At 48.1% G+C, this 16,344-nt stretch overlaps 1 protein-coding gene across 3 annotated transcripts in view; it reads left to right on the top strand.

Moving 5' to 3' along the window:
• LGR6 (leucine rich repeat containing G protein-coupled receptor 6) overlaps positions 1 to 16,344 on the top strand; it is a 134,800-nt gene that overhangs the window by 85,655 nt on the left and 32,801 nt on the right. For all 3 annotated transcript variants that reach the window (XM_017821487.1, XM_017821486.1, XM_017821488.1), the window contains 2 exons: positions 2,812 to 3,027; positions 11,757 to 11,828. In XM_017821487.1, the coding sequence (XP_017676976.1) occupies positions 2,812 to 3,027; positions 11,757 to 11,828 (288 nt within the window). The remainder of the gene's footprint in view (positions 1 to 2,811; positions 3,028 to 11,756; positions 11,829 to 16,344) is intronic.

The raw sequence follows: 16,344 nt of genomic DNA, 5'->3' as shown, positions 1-16,344 counted from the left end.
TCTCCTTGGATAGATCCAAGTTACTGGCCCTGTACTAACCAGAGGGAGGTGTCCCTCAAAAAAAATCCCCCAAGGCCCCCAAGCTGCCTCACTGGCACTTTTCATACTGATGGACCAGGGAAAAAAAGAGCCTTTCCTGAGAGTGTGCTAAATAGCCCTGGAGCAAAGCCATCGACATTTATGGTTTCCCCAGCTCCTGGGGCACTGTCACACTGAAACCAAACTCCCTTGTGGGTCATGTCTTCACCCAGGAGTTCATGAAAAAAGTGAGACATAAAATCAGACGGCCATGGGCTCCACCTTGCTCCCCTGTCCCTGTCCCTGTCCCTGTCCCTGTCCCTGCCCCAGCTCAGCCTGCTGTACCAGTCTTTGGCTCTGCTTTAGCATCTCCGTTTCTGAAAGCTTAATTTGTTTTGAGAAATGATAACTATTCTCTGTGGGTATTTTCATTGTCTGTTCCTTAATTAATTAAACTTGAAACTGAGCATTCACTTTAAAAAAGTTTTCAGTAAACATATAGGGATTTGGATGAAAGAATGTCTCCAGGAAAAGTAAGCAATACTTCTTTTTTTTTTCTTTTAGCAGATTACGATGCCAAAAACTAACAGACTTCTTATGCTGAGGAAGGAATGGAAAAAAATAAGAAAAGATTAACATTTCCCACACAATTTTTGTCAGAAAGTTCTTGTTTGTCCTAAAACATTTTCATGAATATGTTTTCAAATAGAATCTTTAATCTTACCTTGAGCTGCTGCAGGGTTTGCTTTTCTGCTCTTTACTCTTTGGGTTTGTTGTCTCAGAAGGATGAATGATGCTGTTCACTGACTCGGTTGCAATCTTGGGGACACTTGGTAAATTGAGGCAGAACTTGAAACATGCCCACCCTCTTCAACAGGAAAATTCACAATTCATTGTCCTATATCAGCCCTCTGAGCAAAAATGCAAATCCTGTGGCAGTGAAAGTGAGATTTGGGGGTGATGTGCTTTTCTCATCCACAGAAGAATCAACAGAGCTGGCTGAGAAACTCTCAGCTGAACAGCCTTGCACCAGGAAATGTCACTTTGTGGCAATGCAAGAGTAGTGGAATCCAGGAAAATGGAATCACAGACAGTACCTCACCAGCCTCAGTGGTTAATACATTTATGTGGCAAAATGGGAGTAATAAAATAGTTATTTAACCCATCCTAGGTGATCATTTCAGTCTGAGGTGATGCTGTACAGAACTTGTACACTGCATTGAAAGGACATTTGTCCAAGGGAGATCTCAGGAAGGTTTGACTGCACTTCTCAACCAGGTTCAAATTTCCATCTTTGTCCAACCAGGGCAGGAAATGCTTCTCTCTGCGGTGTAGGGATAGGTCTGTTTCCCAGGATCATCTGAGAGTTTCATGCAGGAAATACCTCCCATACCCCACGCAGGGAGCACGGTCTGACCCGGTCTCTTCCCTGTTCCCACCTGAGATGGGACCTTCGGTCTCCTCCTGCAGACCAGAAGTTCATTGCAGTGCTTTGTGACCTAGAAAATGTTTGTGCTCTTTGAATAAGGGTCTAGTGCCAGGGGGGTAACTTTAATCAAAAATATTACTTTATGTACTATAAGTAACACAGTCAAGAATACTAATTTCTTTACCACATTCCTTTTAGGAGGATTGTTGAGTTGAGGGCTGGGCCGTGACAGCTCTGTTAACTTCCTTCTCTCATGCTTTGATAAGAAACAAAGTGCTTTCTCTTTGCAATTTGAATTCAGAGATCTTTCCTTTAGATAGCTTGGAAAAATAAAATAAGCTGTGTTGGCTGATGGAAATTAAAATTTGCTTTTTCCTTGGTATAATTGTTTCCTGGTATTTCATCCAAAATGTGAAGTGTTTTCCTCTTATATTTTGGTTTTAAAATCTACAGATAACACATTGTATCCTGCTCACCATTGTTGCAACAAGAGATCTTTAGAGAGATGATTTCCAAACCTAACTTTTAAACTTTTTTCATAATAAGCTTAATATTTTTTGGCTTCTCGTTCTATTTTGAAGCGAAAACAAGTCTTCAGAATTAAAGTTTCTCACCAAATTAAACCTCAAATTCAGCCGCCTTAAGGTTTTCATCATGATTTTTAAAAAAGCCATTGGCAAAGGAAGGGGGCAGAAAGGCCCAAACTTGTGCAACACAAGAACACAGGTTTAATTCCTGCACCGTGACATAGGGTCTGACTCCTCCACAGCGCCTTTGCAGGTACCTCTGGGTGTTCTGCTCAGATGCTGGACCCCAAGCAGGGCTGCCACGTATCTCACATTTGCAGACAAATGCTCCTCTTGTGGCGTGGGGCTTTGGCAGCGTGGTGTGGTTTGGCTGTCCCGCACGGCCGTGGGTGTAAGAGGGCTGTGGGGTGCCCCAAACTGGGCCGTGCCTCCGCAGATGGCTCAGGCAGATCCATGGCAAGCCCAGCCCCAGGGGATGCAGCTTTGATGCTCAGTTTTAAGGGGGGTGGCTGCAAGCCACAGCTGGCCAGTGCCCGTCTGGGGGGCCCACATGGAAGGACTTAGCCCAACCACCGTGTTTCAGAAGCTGCCATCCATTGGCAGCACCAAAGGACCATCAATAAAGGACGATCCTTGGCGGCGGTCAGACATCTCCCAGCATAGGCAGGAGCCTCGCACTGATGCCTTCTTTTGTTAATCACTATTTACAGCCTAATCCAATCTCCCTGGCCATCAACCCATCCCAAGGCGTCACTCTCTTTGCATAACACTGCGGGCAGGGAGAGCAATGAAAGATCGGTCTCTCACTGATCCCCACCCTGTTTCTTTCCCACCCAGACGCCTGGATGCAAATCTCATCTCCGTGGTGCCCGAGAAGAGCTTTGAGGGGCTGCTCTCCCTGCGTCACCTGTGGCTGGACGATAACGCCCTGACGGAGATCCCTGTCCGAGCTCTGAACCACCTGCCAGCGCTCCAAGCCATGACCCTGGCACTCAACCAGATCTGGCACATCCCCGATTACGCCTTCCAGAACCTCAGCAGCCTCGTGGTGCTGTAAGCCTTCTCCACTTCTTACTCCCCTGCAGCCACGGCATCCTCTGGCTGGGACAAGGTGCTGCCCGTGCCTGGCCCAGGGGTCCTCCTCCTGTGGGAAGACCTGGGGGTCACTCCCCAGAAGCAGCTTTTTGCTGCCGGGGCAGAGGGGGCAGAGGTTTTGTTCAAAGGGTCGGGGAATACCCATCATTTGATAAGAAATGCTAAAATTGCCTCTTTCAGTTTTTTTTTCATTGTTTCCCCACTTTTCACTGAAGAGCTAAAAAGCTCCCCGATATAATTCAAGAAATGCTTTGTATTTAAAAAAAAAAAATTAGTATCTGGAAACAAAAACCAGATTTTTTTTCCTTGAAGAATCAAGCAACCAAAAGCTTCTTATTTCTTTTCCTTCTTCCAATCCCTGTGTTAAAACTAGGGGAATTTCTAGCAACATGAACAAAAATTAAACTGCAACAACTTGCAGTCAGGTCAAAAAAGCAATATTTTTACTTCTTGGAAAGCATACCAAAAAAACCCCTTTTTTTCACCAAATATGATTTTAAACCAAAGGTCTAACCTCAGCACCTTGTCCAAGCCTATGTCTTCTTATTTGAATGACTGTGTTCCATCTTCAGGTCAGATGTTTTTGCAGTGGTTGCTGTCCAGTTTGCACTATGAGCACTTTACTGACAGTGTTTGGGGCGATGTGGAGAGCAGTGCTGCTCCAGGATACCTGGTCCAGGAGGGAAACATTCACTCCATGGGCAGAGAGATACTAAACCACTCACAGCCCGCAATCAGAACTGATGCCTCTGGCAGCTGCTCAAGAGGGACATCCTTTCTATCAACAGAGGCTTGTAGATTATCTTGCTTTTAAAAGGAAATTTACATATGCAAATAGGTACTCATTAATTCTTTGGTGTTGATTAGCAAGTTCAGGTGTGATTGTCAACTGCTTTAGAGCTCCTCTATCCACATGAAATGCCACCTCCAGTTTGGTAATTTGTACTGATACCAGGGTGTTAAGTAACCTCAGCATGTAGTGCCTTAGTGAAAGTTTAGCAATTATTTTGCTTTCAAAATTTAAAGTGTTTACTGAAGCCATCCAGCATAGAAAGTGCTTGGACAAAGCACAGTTCAGGGTTTTATTAAACATCAACTTCAGCTGTTTAGACAAAGCATAAAGGCTTATTTAGGAGAAATGTGAAAAGCAACTTGAGAAAAGTCAAAAAAGTAGTTTTCACCCACAATAGTGCTCGTTCTGCAAGGCAACCCATGGCCACCATAATGCAACCACTTCAGTCAGCTTTAATAACTCGCCCAGCGGGTGAGCTGACATTTGGGGTTTTATTTCAGCCTCCAAAGCATGCTGCTTTCATTTGGGTTTATCCCATACTCTGGGCGAGAAGCAACTCCTTAATTAAACAGGCAAGCTTGAGAAATAAAAGTCATTGACCATTAGGTCACAAGGGAGAGAATAATGTCCCACCACATACAATTGGAAGGGAACACATGTGTGATCCTGCCAGGCTCTGTGGGACACGATGCTACATTTTTGTGGGATCACAAGTGTTTGGCAGAACTGGCCCCATAAATCTCTCCCATGCTTCCATGCAAACCCTTGTCAGCACACCACCAGTGGAAAGTCACCCAGTGTTCCTCCTGTCCCCTACCAGGGATGTGTCCTCGCTCCAGACTCACCCACCAAGCTGACAAACAAATGTCCCCAAAAGCCAGCCAAGCTGGAGAGGAGACTTTCCCTACCGGGATGCAGATGATACATCTGTGCATTCCTCTGGAAATGTCTGGATTTGCAGGTAGATGGAGAAAAGCTGGCTGCTGCCATAAACACCGGGAACTTCCAGCCACAGAGGTATTAAAAGGAGCCCCAGGGGGAGGAGAGCCGAGGGCAGATGTGGATGAGCACAGAAGAATCTCTTCTATTCAGCCTGATCAATACTCACAGACACAGCTGACCATGGCTGAGGGCAGGAGCCTCCCAGGTGCAGAGATGTGCTGCTGTTCCTCCTCCACACACCTCGGGCCTTTGGGAGAGATGTGGGTGACCATCCTGCACTGCCACAAGGCACCAGCATCAGAGTATCCCAGCCTCAGTCTAGAATACTTTAAGGCTTCAGTCTCTGCTAATAAATTACACCTTTGCTGAGGAATTCCCTGATCTTATTCCCATCCATTGCTGGGTTGCAGGCACTTCAGTGAGCAGAGCCTCCTGTAAATCACTCATCATGAAATCCATGAGTCTCAGTAATTGGCACCGTCCTTTCCCAGTTTTAACAACACGTGCTCTGTGTGCTGGGATGCTGGCACTGTGCTGGGATGGCAGAAGGGAGGTGGATATTTGATCAGGGTAGCTCATGGGAATAGGATACTGAATATGTTACCTCCCAGTCTCATTTACTCAGGATCAAATGTATCTTAGTATCTGCAAGCAGAAATAGTCATGAATACTTTTCAGCTAATAGTTTGTATGAAGCAAAGGTTGTTTTACAAAAAGCATCTTCTTTCTTGAGCATAAAAGATTTTTCATTTAGCAGTCAGCATCTGAAACCCCCATGCTGCTGCGTTGACAGGCCGATAAAGTGCATGACAGCAGTTCTCATTAGTGCCCCTCCTCTCCTGTGTCAGCTGAATTCAGCAGAAAGTCAAGTCTCGAGCCAGGAATCACAGCACCTCTTTCAGTCCTGCTGCCCAGAGGGGTCCGCAAGTAAAATCTTACATGGATGAATTTAGGATCCATTGCCAAGAAATCCCCCACGCTGCAGATGTGCCCTTGCTGCCACGCCTCTGCAGTGGGCTGCAGTTCCCTCCTTCCCTGATGTCATCAAAGGAGCTCTCAGCAAAGATGCTCTGAGTGACCCCTCCAAAACAGGCCAAGCAGTAGAGAGGTTTGCTCTGTAATGAGGGACCTGGATAGAGAAAGCCTTAGAGTAGTTTTGCTTTCATCACATAGCAGAGAATCCCTTAAGTTAACACAAATGAGGTCAAAACCCAGATTCTTCCCTGTTTGGGTCCACAGGGAGCCTTATCTCCTGGAAACCAGCCTGACTCAAACGTTTCTGCAATGTTGAACATCCTCACATGCAGAAGGTCAACTTGGTCCCATAATGCAAAAGAGATGCTCCTCTCCTCTAATCTGGCCCTGACCCTAGTCTACCTGCTCACAAGTCTTTCAAAAACAAGGACTGTGGGAAAAGTTGTTTTCATGTCACAACCAGTTACTTTTGCTTCAAGCCCTCTAATTCTTGTGCTCTGCATCCCCCTCCTCTGTGCCGTCGCTGTATTTGTTACTGTCTGTTGTACCTTTCCCTCATCTCAGTTCCCCCTTTCCAGTTCCCATCCAGCTACCTGATTTGAAACATGGAAGCCCAGAATGATTTGGGTTAAAGCCCATCTCATTCCACCCCCTGCCATGGGCAGGGACACCTTCCACTAGCCCAGGTTGCTCCAAGCCCCATCCAACCTGGCCTTGGACACTTCCAGGGATGGGGCAGCCACAGCTTCTCTGGGCAACCTGTGCCAGGGCCTCACCACCCTCACAGGGAAGAATTTCTTCTAATATCTAATCTAAATCTACCCTCTTTCAGTTTAAAACCTTTCCCCCTTGTCCTGTCACTATCTGTCTGTGTAAAATTAGAACATAAGTTAACATATGACACTTGCTTGTTCCTTCACACCTTCAGATGGAGAGACCAGATCTGCACCCTGTATCAAAGACAAAAATTAATTCTACTTTATACAGTGGCACAATGCCATTCTGTGCCTATTTTCCCTTTTCCTGTCATCCCTGTCATTTGATTTGCTCTTTTGACAGCTGCTAAACACCAAGACCTCCTTCATGGAGAGATTTAAAAGCCTGTTAGTGTGTAAGCTCATATAAGACTGGTTCTCCCCGCTACAGCACTTGACTGAATTCCAGCTGATGTTTTATTTTCAAGGAAAAGCCACTCACCTGCAAGTGCTTCCTTCCTAGGCCACCCAGCAGCACCTTCCAGCTGAATGTGTGAATGTAGTAAATGAAGGATCTTTAGTAGAACTCCTCTTTCTTACAGTTTTTGTCATGTAAGGACACGATGCAGCTCTCTCTCTAACAGCATGGTTTAGTGACTGGAAGAGAAAACCAGTTTCCAAGACTCCTGGTTTCCCCTTCCCATTTTAGTCCTCGTTCTGGTGTAACTCTGGCCAAAACTTTCAAAAGGGACCACTGCTTTTCAGTTTCCTCCTGGCCTGGGAGCAAACATCAAAGAGCCCTGCTTTCCAGGGATGTTGAGCACCAGTCGTTTCTGCTGACGGATGTGGGACTTGGAGCTTCCCAGCACCACAAACCCCAGGCTGGTGGATTGGAGCATCAGGATGACCCTGTGAATCACTGTCCTCACCTGTGCAAGGGAGTTACGAGTCCCTCTCTGAGAAGTTCTTGGGAACCTCAGTGTCGGCGGGGAATGCCAGGCATGTGCAATTCATTACCATGAAGAACAATATTGCCTGGAACATCTGGGTCCCATTCATGAGCCTTTTAATTTGCAGAAGTGCCTTTTCTCTCAGAGGACCAGGCTCGCTGCCTTGGCAAAAGTGAATTTCCCTCTCCAGCACTTGAGGAAGAAGCAAATCATGCTCTAATGCACTCTGAGAATGTCACTTCTGATCGAGCTTTATTCTTCACCAGACAAGTATCATGCTGGTCCTTCACTGCTGGAAACAATCCATGGAATTTGCACCATTTGTGAGTTAGGTTTCTCTACTTATCCATGTCCAAGTTGAGGAAAAGGAGAATTTTGCCACAACAGAGATGCAAGTTCATCATGGCAATGGCTGGTGCAGTGGAATAATTCATATCGTGTCAGATTTGAGCTTGGTTCAAATCATCTAATGCAAATAACTGATGGAAAGTGTTTGCATTTGTCCTTTTTGAGAAGAAAAAAATGAAGTCATTAAAAATGAAAGCAATGGCGAATCCACCATTTCTCTTTGTAGTCTGTTCCAGTGGTTATTCATCCTTAGTGTTAAAAAAAAAAAAAAGCTCTTATTTCCCATTTGAATTTTCTTTGGCTTTGACTTCAGACATTTGTTCTTATTATTCTTTTCCCCACTAAATCACAGAACCATTTTAGTACCCAGTTTGTAAGCAGGAAGAATCCTATACATTACACTGCACTCATCCCCTTGATCTTATTTTTAATAAGCTAAACAGATTGAGTTCTCTAAGTCTCCACCCTAGTTTTTTCCAGCCCTTGGATCATTTTTATTGCTCTTCTCTACACCCATTTCCAGTTATCAACGTCCAGTTAACAACGTGGATACCAGCAATACTTTGGGCCTGCCAGAGCTGGTTTCACCAGTGTTCAGTGCAGATGTTGACACGATTTCCCTTTCCTTGCTCATCCAGTCAAGCACCTTCATAAAAGCAGCATCTAGGCATTAGCTCAACCTGCTTTCCTCGTGTCTAAGACAAATGCCCAGTCCCCTTGGAGATTGCATTGCCAGAGTTGGAGCTAATGCCTGTGTTGGACTGTCTCTCAGTTAAGTACCAGACTGCTCTCCAGGATCCTTTAATCCACTGGAAAAATAAATGGAAAAGGAAATGAAATTAAAATGAAACAAATTCCACTGGGGGTGCTGCATGAACGATGGGGAAAAAAATCACATTTATGCTCAATTTCTGATACGTAATTATTGGCAAGGACAGAAAATCTTCCTCCTAGAATCTGTTGTGCACTTCTTATTGTGGGTCAGAAATTAATCTTGTAGGGTTGGATTTTTTCTGCTTTGTTTCTAAATTCTCATCACCTGAGGCACCAGCCAAGCTGCAGCATCTCTCCCCAGCCTGTCTGCAGGATTCTGACGAATCATTTACGTTGGTTTCAGCGAGACACAGCGTGGGTTCACCTGGCACAGCAGAGGAGCTCACTTGTCCCACGTCACTTGTGCTGCTGCAGGAGTGCCTGGGCCAGTGTCCCACCCTGCCGGAGGTGCAGTGTGACAACTGCTATTGCAGAAAGCATGTGTTCCAATGGAAGTGCATAGCTGAGAACATAGCAGCACAACCACAAAACAGCAGTGACTGTCCTCCTCCCTGGGCAAAGCCTCTTCCATGGATGATTGCCCAAACCCATCCTCCCTCCACAGCACTGACCGCACAGGAAGAGACACAGATCCTTGCCAAGGAGAACGATGAGTTCTAGCTCTGATAGCAAGGGCTTAAACATTTCCCAAATTTTTGAATCCTGAGGGTTGTTTACAGCCCAGAACCAAGGACCTCCAGTTGTTATCAAACCAGCTGTAATTTACAGGGCAGAATATAACGTCGTGTGGGCTGAGCTCAAATTGACAGGCACTGGAGATGTTGCAATTCCACTTGTTAAAATTTGTTTACCAGGGGAGGAAAAGAAAAGGCAGGATGGAAGACAGGAACGTCTTTTCAAGTGTTTACCTTTCCAGCTCTCTTGTTTCTATTATTGCCATGTGGTTGGGTAACTCTAGAGTTCAGCTTGGACAGCAAATTTTTTATAACTCCCTTTTTTGGTTGCTCATAATTTTCTCACCAACAAAGAACTTCCTTCGGATGATTTTAATTACTCTGCCTCCAAACAGAGCACTTTAGAGCCAAATATAAACACAGCAGGTGATTGCTTTGCTATGCTGTCTCCTTGCCTGACTGCAGTGATAGCAGTCAGCTGCTCGGCATGTCCGAGCTTGGACAAGGTGTCCTGTCACACCATCCCAACAAAGCTCCAGGGATTTCCCTGGCATTCAGCATTCCCTTCTCCCCTTGCAGCAGACAGGGATATGGGGCACAGGGTTCTTGTGGTACCTCTTGATGTGATTCCAGAGCAACTGCAGCCCCAACCCCTCTCTTTGCCAAATGCAGTATCCAGTGCTCAAAGGGACCCAAAATGGTTGGCACCAAGCAAAGAAAGGGCAGTATGATCTGAAGCTGTAACATTTGATAGACAAGACCATCTAGATTCAAACTTCTCTTCTTGTGACAAAGAGAAGTTTCTCCTGTAAAATTCTCATTTTGATCTCAAGCTTCTTTTCTCCTCTAAAAGTCACAATCCAAGTTTTCTTGCAGGCAACATCCTTTTCTTTTTTTCCCGTTTGCTTAAAGGAGCAAACATATTTTATCATACATCTTTCCCCTCCCTTCCCCTTCCTCTGAAATGTTTGTATGTTCTCATCCCAATGACAAACATCCGTCTCAGGCTGGTTTCTGTTTTGCAAGCCCCTACCAAACTGCCCTAGAGCCTGACTGTTCCTCCACTCCCAGCTCCCTCCTGTTTTACCCTAGAATATTTGGCAGTGGGAGCTGCCTGTGCTCAGCCAAACAACTCACACTTGAATCCAGGTGGAGTGAGAGATTTTTTCAAGCTGAGGCAGATTTAGATCAAGCAACAAGAAAAAGTCATTGATCCACCTGCCAGCGTGGAGCCTCCCCCAGGCTCTTGGAAGGAGGCAGCAGCATTGGACAAAGGCTGGTGCATCCCTGGCACTGATGAGGGAGAAAAGGACCCCCAAGGCAAGTGGTGTCTCTGCCCTGAGAGAGAGGAAAGGGAGTGGCCTTTGCAGAGGACCTTACCTCCTCGGTGGGCATTTATCCACACAGACCACACCACTGCAAGCAGGGACAGCACTAAGGGGGTTGAGTGAAGGCTGGTAGAAGTGCAGGCTGGGCAGCAGTGGGTTGTCTTGTTCTGCTTTTCAGCAGACTTTCCTCAGACTGCTCACAAGAACTCTCTCCATGAACTTGGAGGTGCCCTTGCGTGGGATTTCAGAGGGAGATGCACAATTAGCCACACAGCTCACACCAGCTGTAAAGCACTCGGATGTACACACACACAGAGTCTCTGCAAACAGAGAGGAAGGATCCGGGGATTAAGGCTTTGGGTTTGCCAAAAGACTGAGACATGGGAGTGAGGGGCCCACAGAAACAGAGAATCCAGGACTCCAGGCACTTATCACCTACAGAGCTTCCAAGGCAAAATTACCCCAGGTGGGTTCACAGGGCACCCCCAGCATTTGGCTCTCCAGTGCCAGTGTTAAGGCTGGGAGCTCCAGAACCTTTAAGCACTAGATATTCATGGCATGTAGCACCAGGATGAAGGAAAATAGGGAAATAATTGTTCCTGTAGTGCATCAGCCTGTGGCATGGCCCCAGCACTTCAGCCAGGCCACTCTGAAGCATTAAACTGAAGACGACTCTCATCGCAACCAAACTGGAGCTGGTCCAGGAACTGGCAGCACTTTCAATTATTTTACAAGTAAAGATAATAGACTGTGACTAAGAGGATGATTTTGAACTCAAAGCCTTCTTGCTGCTACTAAGGCTCCAAGGAGTCCAAATATGATTGTGTCCTTAGATATCACCCAGTGCCCATGAACAGCTGTTGAAGCCGCACGGTGGGCTGGGCCCAGGGTAAGAGCTCTGGGGTGTTTCTTGAAACTTCTTTCTTAAGCGTGTTCATCCACAGTCACCTGACAGTTGTGAAGATGGAGATCTCAGGGAAACTCCTCCATTAGTCTGGAATTCCTGAGGGAATTGGGAGCTCTGCAGCTGCTCTGCAGGCACTATTGCACTCTGCACGTGTCTCATGTGGCAAGAGAGGGAACCCTATAAGCCCTCTCAGCATCCCAGCCCAGGCTGGGCTCAGCTTGAAGGATGTCCTGGGCCACAGCTCAGGCCATAGAAAAAGGTCAGCTTGCACCTCCACTGACCATCTCTGTTTTGTCCACAGGCACCTGCACAACAACCGGATCCAAAGCCTGGGAGCCAACGGCTTTGATGGGCTGCACAGCTTGGAAACCCTGTGAGTCACCTGTTTTATTCTCTGTCCTGAAGAGCTGGTGTGTGTTCATCCCCCCCAGCACAGCCTGCAGGAAAGGGGGGCAGCCCCACTGCACGTCACTGGTCACTATGCACTGAGGGCAACAGCAGGGCAGGCTCCAGGCACCAGCACAAGCAGATGCCCAGGGCACAGGGCTCACTGGGGAGTGAGAGACTGGACTTTCTCCCTGTAGCTGTGCCAGCTGGTCTGGCTGTGCTGCTGCTGCAGAGGGATCTGTGCATGTGGGTAGAGTGGCTGGGAGGGGGCTCTGAGGCCCTGGGCACCAGTCTAGTCCAGGTGCAATCCCAAAAGCTTAAATACATGCTCTGCTGAGGGAATGTGTCCCTGTCCTCACCACATGCACGTGGTCCCAAAGCCTCCTCAACACCTGACCGCCAAAACAAGGAGCTGGCTTGAGTGAGGGGCCAGTAAAGTCCTCAGGGATCTGTGGGGTATCCCTGTTTGATATGGTCTCATGTCCCCTGGCATCACCTGTAGCCAGCTGACTTCATCTTGCACCATATGCTTGGCATGGCTGGGTAGCAATCCATCAGGAGACTTGCAGGGAGGATGGGAAGGAGGAATGAACTCTCCTCCAGGACACATCTTCAGGAAGGTAGATTGAGATTGGAAGATGTTCTTTACTCAGAGGGTGGTGAGGCCCTGGCACAGGTTGCCCAGAAAGGCTATGGCCCCATCCCTGGAAGTGTTCAAGGCCAGGTTGGACAGGGCTTGGAGCAACCTGGACCAGTGGGAGGTGTCTCCCATGGTTGCAGTGTGGAACAAGATGAGCTTTAAGGTGCCTTCCAACCTAAACTGTTCCGTGATTTGGTGATTAGAGGCAGGCAGCTCACTCTGAACTCGAGGAGAGTTAAATCTGACAGCCTGACCACACATACCCTGTGCTGTGACAGCTGCATGAATGGCCAGGGCCTCATGTGCCTGCATTGGCCCAGGAGGAAACACAAACAAGCAAGCAAATAAATCGAGGCTCTGAAAGACTGGAAGAGGTGGCTGATGCCTTCAATTGTGTAGAAACATGCAGGCTTGGGGTCAGAGTCAGGCCCTCGCTCCTTGCCAGAGAGAACTAGGGGGTCTGGTTCATGGCAAAAGGAGGTGCTGCTTCCCAGCATTCAAGTGCCACTCAATGAGACAAGGCCCCTCTGTGCCCAGCACGGTGCCAACAGCAGCTATCAGGCGCGAGTGGCAGCAGCAGGCAAGCCCTTGGTCCCCAGACACGCTCCTCAGGGCAGGACCATGACAGGCATTGTCTCTTCCTTTCAGACTGGCAGATCCTTGGGCCACCCAGAAGGGCTCAGCTGGGGAGAGGTTGAACTGTGCCAGGGGTAGGAGGCTGATGGATGGTCTCCTCTGGTGACCCATGGGTCCCCCACCACTGTGCCAGCTTGGCTTCCTCCCCAGTCATTTCTGGTGGTCGCAGAGCCATGGCACCCAGGCAGCACAAAGGCAGGCGAGCTGCAGGAGGAAGCAGAGAACTCACTGATGGAAGAAAACCTTGTTCGAACTACAAAAGTGGCAGACCACGCAGCAACATCACAGTCTCCATCGGGGCAACCTTCCTCTGCAGCCAGGGTGGTTAAAGCAATCCTGCTGCCCATCCCAAGCACGATGTAGCTGCCGAGGAGAATCTGGCCCCTTATTTGCCATGGGAAAGACTAAAGGATTCCATTGCCCTGGGAGATAATTCTGTTTCCGCAGACATTTGTGCTGAAAGCTCATTTTCCCTCTGCTCCCCCTCTAGCACTTTCTTTGCCCATCCGAGGTGCCACCCAGCACTTGGGGAGAGCAGTGTCCTGCTCCCAGTCCCTGCAGGGACAGGACTGAGCAGAGCTGCAGAGACGTGGCTGTCTGGAGGGCTGTGGCAGTGCAAGTCCTGTCTCTGCTGACACTGAGCAGGAAGCCCTGGGAGCATCTGGTCTCCAGGGGTTGTCCCCTTGGAGCAGGGCTTTGCCCATGTCCAGGCTCTGATGGAGCACTTGTGCGTGGGAGTATCCCACGGCCCCATCCTGCACAGCTGCCTGTAGCTGCAAGGACAGTGCTGTGGGGGAGATCTCCAGACTCACCCGGCTCACCTCCACATCTGATTGCTCTGAAGGAGTGTCCTCTAGAAGAAATGAGCTGCCTTCCGCTTCTCTTGGCCTGGGCATTCTCACCTCCAGGTCAGCCAACATTCCGAGTCACTGATCCTTGAGGAATGCATGTTCCTCAAGGAGACCCACCCACCTCACATTAATCCTTAGCACTCACCTGCCTGCTGACCAAAGCTGGACAAGCTTTGGGGCAAAAAATACAAGTGTTGACTGCACCATCCCAGCCAAGCTGCTGGACCTGCATCACCTACCACCTCTCAGCTCTTGCGTATGTGGAGACGATTACAGTCTCCACATATATCCTTTAATTCAAATTGTGATTACATTGTGTTGACGACAGTTTGCACGTTTTCTTGGCTTGTGGAGGCCAAACTGGGCTCTCAGATACCTCGTGGGTGTTAGCTCCTGGAAGACAGTTAGGATGGTAAGGGCTGGTGAAGACAGAAATTTCTCCAGGGTTCCTAAAATGAGTATTCGTGGCCAAATGCTGATTATAAGCCAGGCACAGTAGTTGAAGAACTGTAGAAGTTGAGAGGGAAAATATTGTTTCAGGTTTTTCAGAAGAGTCTGGGAAGTTTTAGGTGCAGAAACCTCTCTTCCCCTAAGGGAAATATTTCTTCTCATATTCAGCTAGACAAGAAAACTTCTATTTTTATCAAAGGCAGCCAAAACTCTGAAAGAAGCAGCAGCCAAAACTTTAAGAGAAGCAGCAGCCACTGCTCCACACAGGTCTCAGCGGTGTGTAAGCTGCATAAGTACAACCACACTGGACTCCTACCCCAGGTCCCAGCACTTCTGCAAAAACAGATCCCAGTGGAACATCTCTGTTCTTCGAGGGGGCTTGGCCCTGTTGTTTCAGGAAGGGGGGAAGCCAGATGAATGACTTCATGTTTCCCTTGCACTGACCTGCAGCTCCTGTGCACAAGTCAGCTCTGCCAAGTACACAGCAAGAGCAGCTCTGTGTTCTCCACAGTGATGGGGGGGGAAAGGTAGATATGCAACACCCACCAAGTGTCAACCAGTCAAACACCAGCATGTAACTGAAGAAAGAAGCTCCAAGAAAATTTTCTCCGTCGGGGCAAGATCTGGCTGTTCACAGCCCCCTCCCAGCCTTCTCTTCCTGGGAAGGAAAGCTGGCAGGTAGGCTGGAAGTAAGTCAGAGCCACCCTGGCCAGATTCCCAAAAGGGTTTTGAAACAGCCCGGAAACCCAGTGATATTCCCTCACCAGTTCCCATCAACCTGAGAGGTGACACAGAGCAACCCTGCAGGGCTGTGGGAAGAAGCCCCAAGCACAGCTGAGCCATGAAATCAGGTATTAGACAGTTGGAGTGGGTGAAGCTTGGCATTTCTTAGCCCTTTCCCAAAACCATGGAGTAAATAAGAGTGCAAATGTCCTGATGTGACACATTCTTCCTGTAGCCCCTTTGGGCAATGGACTCAATCCTTTACACAAGGTGTAAGGTCAGGGGTGCCCACAGGAGATGTGGGGAAGAGCCAGCACTGCCCTGTGAGTGGGGCACGGCCAGCTGAGCACAGAGACTTTAAATACCAAGGGAAGGACAACCCATTGGCATGCCCAGAGGGGAAGGCCTGTGGCCAAGGGGAATGTTTGGACCACAGCAAATGGCACAGTGGACTGGGAGGATCCTGAGAGGGTGAGGAGTGGGGAGGTGAAATGAAGGAGAAGAGTCACAGGGAAGTGCCATCGTCTGCAAGAATTAGGAGAGAAGTGTGCCAAAAGCTGAGGCTCCAGACACACTGCTCTTCATGTCACTTCCCTGTTCCTGCTTTGCCTTGTAAAACCTGCCCATGGTGTATTGTCCTTTGAGCTGTTTAACACATGGTGTGAAATATCGGGCAGCGTAACCTGCTTCTGCCATTTGGATGGAAAGAACTTCTACATTTCCTGCTTATTTTAGACTTAACTTCTCAGTCTTTAACAATGCAGGAAGAAGGGCAGGGGAATGAGGCACCTTCCCATGGAAGGTGTCCCTTCCCATGATGAGTGCTTGAAATAAGATGATGAAGTCCCTTCAAACCCGAACCATTCTGTGATTAAACTTGTTGTGTGCCATAAGCCTGGTGAGTAGGAATGCTTATGAAAAAGATGATGTAAAGAGCAGTCAGCTGCAGCCAGGAGCACCTCTGCAATGACAGGTAACACTCAGACCTTGTGCTCGGGGCTGGGGGCACAGTGCTAGGGAGGACATGGCTGTGTTTTCAGAGGAACAGCAAGGGAAAATTGCCATCCAAAGGTCTGCTAACACATTAGCCAAGTTCTCCACTGCTGTATAAGGAAAGTATTTCTAATGGGGTGGTCCCTGTGACATGAATGAATTTCCACATTGAGGCTGGTCTTGTGCCCAGGTTTCCTCCTTGCCACCTT

This window comes from Lepidothrix coronata, unplaced genomic scaffold, assembly GCF_001604755.1.
Source record: "Lepidothrix coronata isolate B3197 unplaced genomic scaffold, Lepidothrix_coronata-1.0 Scaffold90, whole genome shotgun sequence".
Lineage (NCBI taxonomy): Eukaryota > Metazoa > Chordata > Aves > Passeriformes > Pipridae > Lepidothrix > Lepidothrix coronata.
The sequence above is the reverse complement of the archived record's forward strand: the minus strand, read 5'-3'. Positions and strand labels throughout refer to the sequence as shown.